This window comes from Staurois parvus, unplaced genomic scaffold (assembly GCF_062004578.1).
Source record: "Staurois parvus isolate SC_StPar_1 unplaced genomic scaffold, SC_StPar_1.0 ptg001220l, whole genome shotgun sequence".
Classification (NCBI taxonomy): Eukaryota; Metazoa; Chordata; class Amphibia; order Anura; family Ranidae; genus Staurois; species Staurois parvus.
The window spans coordinates 972,484-988,271 of NW_028319016.1; the positions used below are offsets into that span (position 1 = coordinate 972,484).

At 46.8% G+C, this 15,788-nt stretch overlaps 1 protein-coding gene across 3 annotated transcripts in view; it reads left to right on the forward strand.

Annotated features, from left to right (window-relative positions):
• GABBR1 (gamma-aminobutyric acid type B receptor subunit 1) overlaps positions 1 to 15,476 on the forward strand; it is a 291,334-nt gene extending 275,858 nt beyond the window's left edge. For all 3 annotated transcript variants that reach the window (XM_089660238.1, XM_089660239.1, XM_089660240.1), the window contains 5 exons: positions 618 to 711; positions 885 to 1,012; positions 2,817 to 2,945; positions 12,541 to 12,684; positions 14,734 to 15,476. In XM_089660238.1, the coding sequence (XP_089516364.1) occupies positions 618 to 711; positions 885 to 1,012; positions 2,817 to 2,945; positions 12,541 to 12,684; positions 14,734 to 14,961 (723 nt within the window). In that variant the 3' untranslated portion in view covers positions 14,962 to 15,476. The remainder of the gene's footprint in view (positions 1 to 617; positions 712 to 884; positions 1,013 to 2,816; positions 2,946 to 12,540; positions 12,685 to 14,733) is intronic.
• The last annotated feature ends 312 nt before the right edge of the window (positions 15,477 to 15,788 follow it).

Here is a 15,788-nt window from a genome sequence, read left to right on the forward strand (position 1 = left end):
AAATGCACCCAAAAAAAAAATCTAATTCAGGAATTGTTTTCTGAACTCCAATATAAATAATGACCTGGGTTTCCATGAAATTACCTGGAGGGTTCGTTCACACGGGCAGCCAGGGGGTGGTAAAATAAGATGTTTGAGCGGCTGTTTTACTGTCCCCTGATTGACCACCTAAACACAGAAACAGGGGCGGACTGACAACTCATGGGGCCCCCGGGCAATAGGGGATCATGGGACCTGTGTCCATGCCCAAACTCAAAAAAGCCTATGAAAAAGGTACCAGGGGCATCTCATGGGGCCCCCTACTGACCCCGGGCCCTCGGGCAGTGCCCGAGTTTCCAAATGGTCAGTCCGCCCCTGCACAGAAATGAAGCTGCTCAGGGCTGTACCCATGCTTCAGGTGATTTTTTTTTTTGCTATAAGTTGTATGAATAAAATACAGCAGAACTGTACAGAGGTTCTAGTGTTTAATAAAAGTCTGACATGTGTTGTGGGCCCCAAGGGTCTTGTCTGCGACGCCAGGCTCTCTTCAGCTCTCAGACCTTGAACATAGCTGCCATATAGTATACTGTATATGCTAGGTATAGTAATATTGACAATAATATTTATAATAATTACAGGAATTTACTAAAGAAGAGCCTCGTGGAGACCTAGATGTCCTCATCCTCCCTCAGCTGGAACACTGTAGCTCTGTGAAGATGAACACTTGGCTTGGTGAGTTCCATAATTTCCTAATCTCTTCTCTTATAAATCTTTCTGGTATGTCCTCTATGTTCTGCATCTCTGTGTTATGATATACTTTAGATTGAAAATTGCCTCTTGATATCCCCAGTCACTGGCACATCATACCTTACATGTTCAACCTCCTCGCTGTTCCTTTTCTTTAGGTATTGTGTACGGTTCCAAGGGCCTTCTTCTTTTGCTCGGTATATTCCTTGCCTACGAGACAAAGAGTGTCTCCACGGAGAAGATCAATGACCACCGTGCAGTGGGGATGGCCATATACAATGTAGCAGTAAGTTTCAGAAATGGTGACCTCAGTACAACACAAACCACCCACAGCAGCCAAAGTGCACTCTTAGAGACACACAACCTATTCCTAGATTAGTTGGAAATAAACTATCAGTATGTTTCGGGAGGAAACTCATACAAACGTGTGAAGAACACACAAATTCAAGAAATTACCAGGAAAACAACACTCCAGGGTATAACAAACTGCCCAATATTTTCCAGCAGTGCAACCATTTAGGGCATAGTTATATAATAGAGCCTAATGAGTAATGTCATGTGTCATAAATGCTATCTGTGGATCTGTAGGTCACCAAAAAAATAAGTACTCAGAAATGGAATGGTTGAAATTTAATAACAGTGTAGCCTCCCTGGTGGTATTCCCGAGTGTAGCTCGGGGTAAAGTTTCAGTACCACAAGCGGTAATCCTGAGCTACACTCGGGCTTTCCATGAGGCGCTGCTCCGCGATCTGTTCTTCTCTTACCTTGTCCTGCGCTCCTGCGATGTCCCTCCTGCAGTGTCCCCGGCAATGTCCTCCGGCCGATGCCGGCATCTGTCTTCTGGCTTCCATCCCCTGAGACATCGGGACGTACGGGGGACGGAACGGCGGGAAATTTGAAAATGACAGAAAAGTGACATTCACTAAATACACTAAAATCACATACTATTCCTGTATCAAACCATTTCACATACATTTTGTCCCGAGTGCTTTGTCCGGCGCCCTGCCTGCATTTTTACTGTTCTTTCTGCCTTGAAACTGAGAAACGTCCATGGCGTCCAAAAAGCGTCCCTTTAGGTCAAAAGCGGTTTTAGACCGGCTAGAGAACAGTGATAGTAAATCAGAACCACTTGCAGAATTGAGTGATAATGATTCGTGGGGGAAATTCCTCATCAGACACTGAAAACGATTCTGCGACTTTGCTCAGCAATGTGTGAACTTGGCGCTATATTTCAAATTTCAGTGTTTTTGGTTTGATTACATTATTGAATTAAATTTATTATTATTATATTATTATTTTGTATGATTATTTATTCAATTATAATTTATGATTTCGTGTTTCAAATTTTATCATACCCGGGATGTTTACTAGACTCTTGTTCGGACAGATTTCAGTGAGTTATTCCTAAAAATTACAGGCCTACAATAAAAAATAATACATATTTCCATGCAAAAAAATGTACCGCTTTGAGCACAGAAATATGGACATAATCAGACCGCTAGGGAGGTTAAAGAGGATAAAGGCAATCCAGAGGTTGGAGTTCTGTGTCTTGGAACCAGACTGCTTTTTCCTCTGTTTTCTGCTGCCTTATATCTTGTTCACACAAGCACAAGAGTTCAGAGCGTATAGGTCTTGACTACTTTCCAAACTTTGAGTCCTAAAGAATGGAGTCTCTGAGACCCATCAAAGCATTGTCCTGGTCCATGCTGTTACATTTGGACTACGCCATCTCTGAGTACTGCTTCTTTGGCACGCCAACACTTCAGCAGATCCTAGTTAAAAAGGACCCCACCTTGAAATAGTTCTTTCTACGTGAGCAGTCTGAATCATGTCATTTGTATGTGGTGGGTGAGGACCATCTTAAATAAAATGTGTGTCTTTACGATTCAGATAGTCCCGAAGAAGGAGGTTTGTTGATTGCCCAATATGTGTTCGCTGTATATTTACTTGACTACCAATAGAAACTGAGCCTATAATCATCAATTCATATGACTGTAGTAGTGTGCTCCTCACCCACCACACACCAACTCCAGCAATGAAGGCTTTCTTCTGCTCTGATAACCTCCTTTTTTGAATACCTTTTTTTCTAGGTCTTGTGTCTAATAACTGCACCAGTCACCATGATCCTCAGTAGTCAACAGGACGCCTCCTTTGCATTTGCATCTTTGGCCATCGTCTTTTCGGCCTACATCACCCTAGTTGTCCTATTCGTACCTAAGGTAAGGAACACCATGAGCTGGGATCCAATGGTCATTTAAAACTGATTCTGTCTGAGGTTCTCGTAGAGCTTTATGGTAGTGAGAAACCACATGGACAATGAAGAAAAAAACAAGTTCCTTAACTGCAGAGTATATCTGTTTATTTTTGTTTTGTGTTGTATAGAGTAGGGAATGGGAAAAACCCTTTTCAGGTTTCTTCATCTTTTAACCTGGGAGCACAGTAAATGGGAGGAAATATCTCTAAAGAGGAAATCTGTTGCCACCAGTTGTCACCAGAACTCCCCAAAGGAAGTTTTCTGGTCTAGTGACATCTGTATGCTTTGCATTTCTGAGTTTCCTTCATGAAGACGAATAAAGGCATACATTTGTGGATGCATGACCATCACGACTACATAAGTTTGTTGAACTTTCCATTTCAAAACGTTGGGCAATAATATGGAGTTGTCCCCTAACTTGCAGCTACACCACTCTTCTGATGAAGGCATTCCCTGAGATTCTGGAGTGTCTGTAGGAATTTGTGTTCCTTTCGGCATTTGTGAGGCCAGGTACTGATACTGGATGAGAAGACCTGGCTCACAATCGGTGTTCCATGTCATCTCAAAGGCATTCAATGAGGTTGAAGGCAGGGGTAGAAGCCACTTGGCTTTCTTTCAACCAAGCTGGTCAAACTATGACTTTATTGAGCTGGATGTGCCTTCTTCAAACTGGTTCCAACAAAGTGTTTCCAACAAAGTTTGGAAGCCCCACAAAAATCAAAAACGTCTGTCAGGGATCGCCGCAGCGCTGGGCTCGGCGCAGTGCACCGCCCTGTGCAGGGACGCGGGCACTGGGACCTGGCCGACCACGGCAATCGAGTTCGCGCATGCGCAGTAGAGATCGCGCGCGTGCGCGGCACCAATGACAGCGTAGGGCGGGATATTTAAATGGACCTGAGCTGTCATTCAGTGCCTTCTGGTCTTCCCTGTATTCCTAAACCTGCGAACCTGTGCCTTGTAAGTTATTGACCAGGATTGTACCTGACCTTGCTATATTCTCCTGTCCTGACCCTTGCTTTGCCTGACCTCTCTCCTGGATGCCCCCTATTGGATCTGACCTGTTGTTGCTGACCTGGCGTGTAACCCGACTATTCTCTGCCTGCTGCATTGTACCGCACCGTCCTCTTAGTTACCGACCCGGCCTGCCTGACTTTGCACTTGCTCAGCCATCCATTGATCCCTCTCAGCGGGGTCTTCAGACCTCCTCATATCAGGCTCTCCTCCGTGGGAGCCCCCGGCGTATACCACTACCACTGACTGGTATACCCAGTAGCCACGACCTGGTCTCAGGGTGCTCCAAGTCCATCCCCACCATCAGGGGCCCTGGTGAACAAGTGCCCTGGGACTTAGACTCTGTGCTCTGGGGACGCCTATTCAGTGGAGCGCTGGTGGTACCGCCGGGTGGTCTCTTACAACGTCTTTGTTTCCAACAAAGTGTTTCCAACAAAGGTTGGAAGCCCCACAAAAATCAAAAACGTCTGCATTTTGACCCATTAACAGTACATTTCACTGGAAACACCTGAACTCAATTATTACGGGGTGTCCAAATACTTTTGGCTTTATAGCGTCTATCTCCTTTGTTTTACGTTTTGTTCAGCACCGATAAACTAATGAATCCTTTTTCACTTAGCCATGAAGGTTCTGGAATAAAACTATAATTCATGCTTAGTGGCCCTTAGAGAACAATCTTGAAAAATAAAAGCAAATGAAGGAAGTGAGGAAATAAAAGATTAATGAACGCAATTAGAGAAACAACAGGTATAGCAAGTAGGGAGATACTACAAAATGAAACCTGTTGTGAAATAAATATAAAGGCCGAGCTCTTCCGTCTGAAAATTTGACTTGCTTGGCTGTCATGGTGGTCCTCTGAATAAGCAGACCAGTCAGGACTCAAGGCATGACCTCATATTGGTCATCTTCCTCTACCTGCTGTGTCTCTTCTAGTAAAATAAACCGACCTGCTTGCTCGCAGTCTTCGTTAAAGTGTACACTGACTTGTGCATGCACGGTGCTTGTGTTCCCGGGATGACTGAACTCCTGCGCATTTGTGGGAGTTACATCAGCCCAAACCCAGCCAATCAAGATGGCTGAAGACCAGCACCCAGAGGAAGATGGGGAGAATGCTGGAGATGCTGGTGGCATAGAGGCACCTCGCGACATTGGACTTTTGGATAAGAGGTAAGTATTGTGGACTTTAGTACCCCTTAATGGCCATCACCTGCACTCCTGTGCATGTGTGGGAATTATATCATCCTGTGCCAGCTAATCAAGACAGCCAAAGACCAGCAACCAGAAGAAGCTGGGGACAATGCTGGAGATGTTGGTGGCTGCGAGGCACCTATCAGTTGTTGGACTGTTGGAGAAGAGTTAAGTATTGTGGACTTCAGTTCCCCTTTAAGGGTCAGCTCCTGCACTCGTGCACATGTGTGGGATGTGCATCATCCCGAACCAGCCAATCAAGATGGCTGAAGACAAGCACCCAGAAGAAGCTGGGGAGAATGCTGGAGATGCTGGTGGCATTGAGGCACCTTGCGAAGATTGGACTGTTGGAGAAGAGGCGAGTATTGTGGACTCTAGTTCCCCTTTAAGGGTCAGCTCCTGCACTCCTGCACATGTGTGGGAGTTGCATCATCCCGCACCAGTCAATCAAGATGGCTGAAGACAAGCACCCAGAAGAAGCTGGGGGAGAATGCTGGAGATTCTGGTGGTGGCAAGACACCTCCTGGGCTTTGAACTGTTGGAGAAGAGGCAATTATTGTGGATTTTAACTCCCCCTTAAGGTCCAGCTCCTGCACCCCTGCGCATGTATGGGAGTAGCATCATCCCATACCAGCCAATCAAGACAGTTGAAGACCAGCACATAGAAGAATCTGGGAAGAATGCTGGAGAGGCTGGTAGTGGCAAGGCACCTCCTGGGCTTTGAACTGTTGGAGAAGAGGCAATTATTGTGGATTTTAACTCCCCCTTAAGGTCCAGCTCCTGCACCCCTGCGCATGTATGGGAGTTGCATCATCCCGTACCAGCCAATCAAGACGGCTGAAGACCAGCACATAGAAGAATCTGGGAAGAATGCTGGAGATGCTGGTGGTGGCAAGGAACCTCCTGGGCTTTGAGCTGCCCATGTGTGGGAGTTGCATCATCTCGTACCAGCCAATCAAGAAGGCTGAAGACCAGCACATAGAAGAATCTGGGAAGAATGCTGGAGATGCTGGTGGTGGCAAGGCACCTCCTGGACTTTGAACTCTTGGAGAAGAGGCAATTATTGTGGATTTTACCTCCCCCTTAAGGTCCGGCTCCTGCACCTCTGCGCATGTATGGGAGTTGCATCATCCCATACCAGCCAATCAAGACGGCTGAAGACCAGCACCTAGTAGAATCTTAGGAGAATGCTGGAGATGTTGGTGGTGGCAAGGCACCTCCTGGGCTTTGGGCAATTGGAAAAGAGGTAAGTATTGTGGACTTTAGTTCCCTTTTAAGGGCCAGCTCCTGCAACGGTAAGAGCCTAAAGGAATACTCGGCTGCATTATACGGCTTTTCTTTTTTTATCTGCCTGTTGTTTTAGCTGTAATGCAATATCTTCTTTTTAATTAGACTTGAGCTCCTAATTAGGGTTGTTTACACTTAACGAGGGATGGCCGTTCCTTCGGAGCCGCGATTACTGACTTAGAAAGGGCTTAACCTCTCTGGTAACATTGGAACGCATACCGGTGATACTTGCGCAGATCTTTTACAGGCTGCAGTTGCCATGGCGATGGCTTATTAGCTTTTACCTATATCATATTGGCTATAAAGTAAATAAATAAGTGCTTTGTATAGCTCCGCGGGGATCCCTGTAGCCAGGAAACCAGCAGAGAGGTCAGAGGTCACACTGGAGCCCAGTACATATCAGTGCTATTTATAACCACAGCGCAGTGATCAGTGACAACACCTTTCTGACTTAAAGGGGAACTACACTCTTCATCGTGTTACAAAGCACGGGCTCCCCAGACGGTTCAGTGTAGGGGCCACATCAAGAATTTTGCAAAAATTTGCAGGCTGAAAAAAAAAATTAGTTTAATACACAAAGGAATAAAATGTAAATAAACGAATGGTTTTTTTTTTTAACCAAAATGATATGATTTATAATAAAAGAATAAAGCAAAACAATTCCAAATAAACGCGAGCCATTAATAAAGGCTAAACAGAAATACATTCAGCCTGCCCTGTCTGATCAGTCCCTTTAGAACAGGGTCCCCATTAGAGCCCCCCCTTATTGCAGGATTCCCACCAGAGTCCCCCCCATTACATCAGGGTCAGCATCAGAATCCTTCCTAACATCAGAATCTCCATCAGAGTCCCCCCCCCCCTTACATCAGAGTAACCTCTTACATCAGGGTTCCCTTCAGAGTTCCCATGAGAATCCTCCCTTACTGCAGGATTCCCACCAGAGTCCCCCCCCCATTACATCAGGGTCACCATCAGAATCCTTCCTAACATCAGAGTCTCCATCACAGTCCCCCCTTACATCAGAGTAACCTCTTAGATCAGGGTCCCCTTCAGAGTTCCCATGAGAATCCTTCCTTACTGCAGGGTTCCCCACCAAAGTCCCCCCCATTACATCAGGGTCAGCATCAGAATCCTTCCTAACATCAGAGTCTCCATCAGAGTCCCCCCCTTACATCAGAGTAACCTCTTACATCATGGTCCCCTTCAGAGTTCCCATGAGAATCCTCCCTTACTGCAGGGTTCCCACCAGAGTCCCCCCATTACATCAGGGTCACCATCAGAATCCTTCCTAACATCAGAATCTCCATCACAGTCCCCCCTTACATCAGAGTAACCCCTTACATCAGGGTCCCCTTCAGAGTTCCCATGAGAATCCTTCCTTACTGCAGGGTTCCCCACCAAAGTCCCCCCCCCCCATTACATCAGGGTCACCATCAGAATCCTTCCTAACATCAGACTCTCCATCAGAGTCCCCCCCTTACTTCAGAGTAACCTCTTACATCAGGGTTCCCTTCAGAGTTCCCATGAAAATTCTCCCTTACCGCAGGGTTCCCCATCAGAGTCCCCCCCATTACATCAGGGTCACCATCAGAATCCTTCCTAACATCAGAGTCTCCATCAGAGTCCCCCCTGACATCAGAGTAACCCCTTACATCAGGGTCCCCTTCAGAGTTCCCATGAGAATCCTCTCTTACTGAAGGCTCCCCACCAGAGTTTCCCCATTACATCAGAGTCAGCATCAGAAATCTCTCTAACAACAGCCCCCATCAGAGCCAGTAGTGTATTTAGGTTTTGTGCTGCCCTAGGCGACACAAAAATTGGCCACCCCCCTCCCCCACGGAGAGAGCTTTACACCAACCAACACCCCCCCCACCTTCCCAGCGGAGAGGGACTGACATTGACCAACATCACCCCTGTCTCCAAACCTGAGAGAGCCTTCCACTGCCATTGACCCCATACACCAATCCCAGCCCCCCCCCCCCCCCCCGGCAAGAGGGAGAAGGACAATCACTTTGACAGTTCGGACATCCCCAGGAACGAGAGTCAGGCTCTACATACACCGTCAAGCAGTCCTCAGCCTCTCTTGATTTCCACCTGGTCCTCATGTCACCTGTATCCCTTCTTCCATCTCTTCTTCCAGGCGGCGGCACTGCCCCCCCCTGATATAATGCTGTCCTAGGCAAATGCCTTGTTTGCCTTGTGGTAAATACGCCCCCGATCAGAGCCCCCCTTACATCAGAGATCCTACTCTCTTCAGGGCTCCCATCAGAGCCCCCCCCCCCTACATCAGAGTCCCTCTTTACCTAGGGGTCCCCACAGGGGCGGACTGACCATTGGGGCACTCGGGCGCTGCCCAAGGGCCCAGGGTCAGTAGGGGGCCCTATGAGATGCCCCTGGTACCTTTCATAGGCTTTTTTCAGGTTTCATTTGCATGTGGGCAAGGCCACAGGGGCCCCATGATCCTCTATTACCCAGGGGCCCAATGAGTTGTCAGTCCACCCCTGGGTCCCCATCAGAGCCCCCTTCTACAACATGGACCTGATCAGAGTCCCCCCTTACATTAAATTCCCCCCCTTACATCAAAGATCTCATCCTCTTCAAGGTCCCCATCAGAGTCCCCCATTATATCAGGATCACCAACAGAATCCTCCCTAACATCAGAGTCTCCATCAGAGTGCCCCCTGACATCAGAGATCCCACACTCTTCAGGTTCCTCCTCAGAGCCCCCTCTTACATCAGGGTTCCCATCAGAGCCCCCCCTTACATCAGGGGACCCATCGGATTTCCCATAAGTATCCTCCCTTACTGCAAGGTCCCCACCAGAATTTCCCTATTGCATCAGGGTCCCCATCAGAATCCTCCCTAACCTTACATCAGAGATACCACTCTCTTCAGGGTTCCCATCAGAGTATCTCCTTACATTCAGAGTCCCTCCTAACATCAGAAATCCCCCTTTGTTTCTTGAGAACTATCGGATACCCATATATCAGTGCCCCCATCAGAGCCTGACCTTACATCAGAGTCCCCCCTACACCAGGGTCTCCATCAGAGTCCCCCCTACACCAGGGTCTCCATCAGAGACCTCATTATTATTATTATACAGTGTTTATATAGTGCCAAAAAGTTTGCTCAGCGCTGTACATTATAGTGGGGGACAGAACATGAGACAATACAGTAACAATACAATACACGAGGGGTTCAAGGGCTCTGCTCCTTGGAGCTTACAATCTAGGAGGGAGGGGAGAGATGGGTTTTCAGGGTGCGCCTAAAGGTGAGGCGGGTAGGTGACAGTCTGATGGATTGGGGTAGTGAGTTCCAGAGGATGGGGGAAGTCCTGGAGAAGTCCTGCAGTCAGGTGTGGGAGGAGGAGACCAGGGAACTGGAGAGTAGGAGGTCTTGTGAGGAGCGAAGATTACGGGTTGGGTGGCATTTGGGTATCAGGTCGGTGAGGTAGTTTGGGGCAGCATTATGAATGGCTTTGTACGTCAGTGTTAGTAGTTTGAATTTAATGCGTTGGGCAATCGGGAGCCAGTGGAGGGAATGACAGAGGGGGGTGGAGGACACTGAATGGAGGCCAGTGGAGGGAATGACAGAGGGGGGTGGAGGACACTGAATGGAGGCCAGTGGAGGGAATGACAGAGGGGGGTGGAGGACACTGAATGGAGGCCAGTGGAGGGATTGGCAGAGGGGGGTGGCGGATACGGAGCGGTTGGTAAGGTGGATGAGTCTGGCCGCAGAATTCAGGATAGACTGAAGCGGGGATAGTCTGCGATGAGGTAGGCCGGTGAGGAGGGAGTTGCAGTAGTTCAGACGTGAGATAATAAGGGAGTGAACGAGTAGTTTAGTAGTGTCCGGGGTTAGGAACGAACGTATTTTGGAGATGTTGCGGAGGTGGAGTCTGCATGAGTTTGCCAGCGATTGGACATGGGGCTGGAAGGACAGATTGGAGTCTAGAGTGACACCTAGGACTTTGGCTTGCAGGGTGGGACTGATGATGGCGTTGTTGGTCCTGATGGAGAGGATGGGTGGGTGGGGGGGGGGCATGGGCTGGGGGGAAAATTAGGAGCTCGGTTTTGGAAAGGTTTAATTTGAGGAAGTGGAGTGACATCCAGTCTGATATGTCGTTCAGCAGGCAGGTGATTCGGGCGGGGACTGAAGGGGTGAGGCGAGGGGTAGAGAGGTAGATTTGCGTGTCGTCAGCGTAGAGGTGGTAGTTGAAGCCGTGGGAGTGTATCAGTTGGCCAAGGGAGGAGGTGTAGATGGAGAAGAGAAGAGGGGATTACATCATAATCCCCCTTTCTGTTGTGGAGGGAAAAGCAGAGACTGTAGGCCAGATAAAACCTTGTAGTGGGCCGCATGTGGTCCACAGGCCATTGTTTGGAGGCCCCTGTTAAAAAGGGGGCTTCTGTGAACGTAAAATAGATGTAAACCCAATCAATAAAATTTAATTTCAAAATTGTCTGTAATCTGCAGCTTTTATTAAAATAATCTTTTGCGATCTGGTTATAAAGTCTCTTGTTCAATCACTTCCTGTTAAAAGGTGACAACACCCTGTCCTTGTTTCCCAATTGTGTTCATACGTTGTCACATTCACTCCAGTTGCGGACTGTAAGTGGCAATTGCATGAGCATATCATCATCAGAAGTCAGTGGAGAGGAATGATGTGCAGCTGATGGCAGAGGGAGAGCATGTAGACAAGAAGTGAGTGAAAGAGGCTGCAGGAGACCAGCAGCACTGAGATGCCAAAAAGGATTCAAACATAGTGTGTGTGTGTGTGTGTGTATATATATATATATATATATATATATATATACACACTATATTGCCAAAAATATTGAGCCGCCTGCCTTTCCACGCACATGACCTTTAATGGGCCCCCAGTCTTAGTCCGTAGGGTTCAATATTGAGTTGGCCCCGCCCTTTGCAGCTGAAGGCCACACCAAGTTTGGAGGTCTCTAGCTATTAACTTTTTTGAGCAGCATATATGTATATATATATTTATATATATTTGTTTTATTTCATTTTTTTCTTCTTTTCCTTTCTATATGATACATGGTACAGCAAAAATTTAGTAAGGGTTTATATCCACTGACTGATTTTAGCAATATATTACAATAAAATAAATATTATATTTAATTATACTGTATGCAAACCTAGATATTACCTGCTAAAGTAGTAGTGACATCATCACAGTGCTATACATAGCCTTTTCAGAAAATAGAGTTGTAGGAGGGGCTCAACAGGCTCCACCCACTACAGGCTGCCTGCAGAAAGGGGGCGGAAACAAGACCAGTCACTCTGTACAAGGAGAGAGAGCAGCAGTGAGCAGGGGCAGACTAACCATTTGGAAACTCAGGCACTGCCCGAGGGCCCGGGGTCAGTAGGGGGCCCCATGAGATGCCCCTGGTACCTTTTTCATCGGCTTTTTTGAGTTTGGGCAAAGACACAGGGGCCCCATGATCCCCTCTTGCCCGGGGGCCCCATGAGTTGTCAGTCTGCCCCTGGCAGTGAGCAGTCTTTATTACAGAGGAAAAGTCTCACACTGCATGACGGCACAGATCTGGGAGAAATATACAAAGCACACCGAGATTCAAGGAAGAGTACATACAGTCCTTGTATTTACAGTAGTAATATTTGCTCTTCCTGGAGTTCAGCTTTCGTATAAGTGACATTTTATAAGTAATTATGTATATTTATAATATTTAGCTTTTTTGCCAGCAGCTACATAAAGGTTTAGGAGGGAGGTGAGAGGAGGGGTGGAGGAGCTGGGCCAGCATAGACACCCCTAGAAGAGTAGGCTACGACATGTCAGGAGGGGCTATGCTAGGGAATTGACTCTTCCTGACAAAGTCAAAATGTTTCTTCAAAAGCACATAACAAGCGATTAAAACATAACTTATGAGAAGGAAAAATATTCCAAGTGCGCATCTCAAATACTTGATGTTTCAGTTATTTTACATTTTGCATTTTTTAAACTTGAGGACAGGATTGCTTTAAGATCTAAAACAACAAAAAAACAAGTTGTAGCATTTGACTGTGTTTGGTTGACGTGTGATCTTCATGTCATTGTCCAGATGAGAAGACTTATCACCCGGGGAGAGTGGCAGTCCGAGCAGCAGGATACCCTGAAGACGGGATCTTCCACCAATAATAATGAAGAGGAAAAGTCCCGTCTGTTGGAGCGGGAGAACCAGGAACTGGGCCGGATTATCGCTGAGGTGAGCGAGAGGATTGTACTCCTCAAAAAATCAAATCTAATATAACTTTGTTAAATATATGTAAAATAAAGCCCTATTACAATCCTATGCCTACATACCTCTTGCTGCCCAAGTAATGCATATGTGCAGCGGCAGGAAAGCAGGTAGTCTTTAATGCCCATGTGCCAGTCACAGGAATCCATGAGCGGAAGAGGTTCTGTGCTGAGAACATACTCCCAGCACAGTGACTGAGCTGCCATAGACAGCTCCTAGTCTCTAGTAATGATCAAGAGCCAACAGGACAGGCTTCTGATACTGTGACCACTGTGACACCCAATCACAGTGGTCAAGTGATCAGGCAGGCCTTCCCATCTCCATCATAGCCCAATTAAAAGGATGCCTAGGCTTGGGTGGGAAGGGGTTATACTAAACTAAACCACAGGACATGAATCTGATTGCAGAATGAACAGAGTCCTCCTCTGCGGTATTATAAAAGATGAGACATCAGTAAGGAGAAGAGTCCTTCAGCAGAATAAAGTATTACAAGATACGAGACATAGTAAAGGAGAAGAGTTCTCCAGCAGAACAGAGTATTAAAAGACATGAGGGATAGTGAAGGAGAAGAGTCCACCAGCAGAACAGAGCATTACAAGACATGAGAGATAGCAAAGGAGAAGAGTCATCCAGCAGAACAGAGCATTGAAAGACATGAGGGATAGTGAAGGAGAAGAGTCCTCCAGCAGTTGAGAGTATTACAGGAGATTAGAGATAGTGAAGGAGAAGAGTCCTCCAGCAGAACAGAGTATTACAAGACATGAGGGATAGTGAAGGAGAAGAGTCCTCCAGCAGAACAGAGCATTACAAGACATGAGGGATGGCAAAGGAGAAGTGTCCTCCAGCAGAACCGAGCATTACAAGACATGAGGGATAGTGAAGGAGAAGAGTCCTCCAGCAAAACTGAGCATTACAAGACATGAGGGATAGCAAAGGAGAAGAGTCCTCCAGCAGAATAGAGCATTGCAAGACATGAGAGATAGTAAAGGAGAAGAGTCCTCCAGCAGAATAGAGCATTACAAGACATGAGAGATAGTAAAGGAGAAGAGTCCTCCACCAGAACAGAGTATTACAAGACATGAGGGATAGCAAAGGAGACGAGTCCTCCAGCAGAATAGAGCATTGCAAGACATGAGAGATAGTAAAGGAGACGAGTCCTCCAGCAGAACAGAGCATTACAAGACATGAGGGATAGTGAAGGAGAAGAGTCCTCCAGCAGTCGAGAGTATTACAGGAGATGAGAGATAGTGAAGGAGAAGAGTCCTCCAGCAGTGCTTACTATTACAATTCTTGAGGGATAGTGAAGGAGAAGAGTCCTCCAGCAGAACAGAGCATTACAAGACATCAGAGATAGCAAAGGAGAAGAGTCCTCCAGCAGAACAGAGCATTATAAGACATGAGGGATAGTGAAGAAGAGTCCTCCAGCAGAACAAAGTATTACAGGAGATGAGAGATAGTGAAGGGTAAATGTCCTCCAGCAGTGCATAGTATTACAAGACATGAGGTATAGTGAAGAAGAGTCCTCCAGCAGGACAGAGTATTACAAGACATGAGGGATAGTGAAGGAGAGGAGTCCTCCAGCATGACAGAGTATTACAAGACATGAGGGATTGTGAAGGAGAGGAGTCCTCCAGCAGGACAGAGTATTACAGGAGATGGGAAATAGCGAAGGGGAAGAGTCCTCCAGCAGTGCAGAATATATCAGGAGAGGAGTGTTAGATAGTGGAAGGAGTATAGTCCTCGAGTAGTCCACATTAATACTAGAGATTAGGGGTAGTAAAGAAGAAGAGTCCTCCAGCAGAACAGAGTATAGAAGACATGAGAGATTGTGAGGGGGAAGGAGAAGGGTCGTTTAGTAGGAAAGAGTATTTCAGCAGGGTGCCCCATCAGCACACAATCATACAAAGGTCAAGTCAGAGGGCAGAAATACTTCACATCTCTTTACAGATTTTTTTACTCTGTATTTCTTTTTGTAATATTTTTCATACTTTTCCATCCCCTTTTCTTCACATGTAGAAAGAAGAGCGAGTTATGGAATTGCGTCAGCAGTTGCGCTCTCGCAGGAAGCAGTCCGTGACAACCCGTGAGAACTGCTCTGACAATCACTATCCAAACTCCTCAGGGGCGGTCTCTTCTCTATATCAACCCGGCCTCCCTCTCGCCAGGTGTTTGGTAGCGGAAGGAGGTGACAAGCTGGGGAGGAATAGCTGTGATGGGAGCATGGTCCATCTTCTTTACAAGTAGAGAAGTCACACCAACCAGCAGTTGCCCAGAAGGAACCAGGATGGTCTCTTTTACTGCATAGCTGTCAGTACACTGTGTGGCCTATCCTTTACCACCACTCTTCCAGAATGTGTCTTCCCAATCCCATTTTCCTATGTCTCACTCTTATACGTCTGTCTCTCATTGACTTCCCTTTTTCTCTCATCCCTTCAATTCTAATTTTTTCCTGTGTGTCTTGACATTCTCCTCTGTCCCTGTAATCTGGATCTCATATTGTAATCTCATATAATCGACGGCACTTTAAAATTCATATCAGCCACTAGAGCCCTCCTATTCACACACAGATTCCTGTCTCCACTGGAAGCCACACTTGTGAAGCCTTGAAACAATCCCCCTACCATTGGCTTCTCCCCTGCAGGGAACAGTCATGATCTTCTACCACCTGGAGTTATATGCACCCACTGCACTTACAATATGTTTTCTAAACTGTGATTGGCTATTGCAATAAATAAACGAGAGATGATTTTTATTGTTCAGTCCCTGGTCAGTGTGTTTTCAGTTAACTGATCTAATGTGATTCGGACAGGGGCGGACTGACAACTCATGGGGCCCCCGAGCAATTGGGGATCATGGGGCCCCTGTGTCCTTACCCAAACTCAAAAAAGCCTATGAAAAAGGTACCAGGGGCATCTCATGGGGCCCCCTACTGACCCTGAGCCCTCGGGCAGTGCCCGAGTTTCCAAATAGTCAGTCCGCCCCTGGGTTCGGAGTACATGCATAGGCGGTGCTACATCTCCTATTACTAATGTTCAATGTTGGGCTGCTCCCATGTGTCAATATAGTCTTAA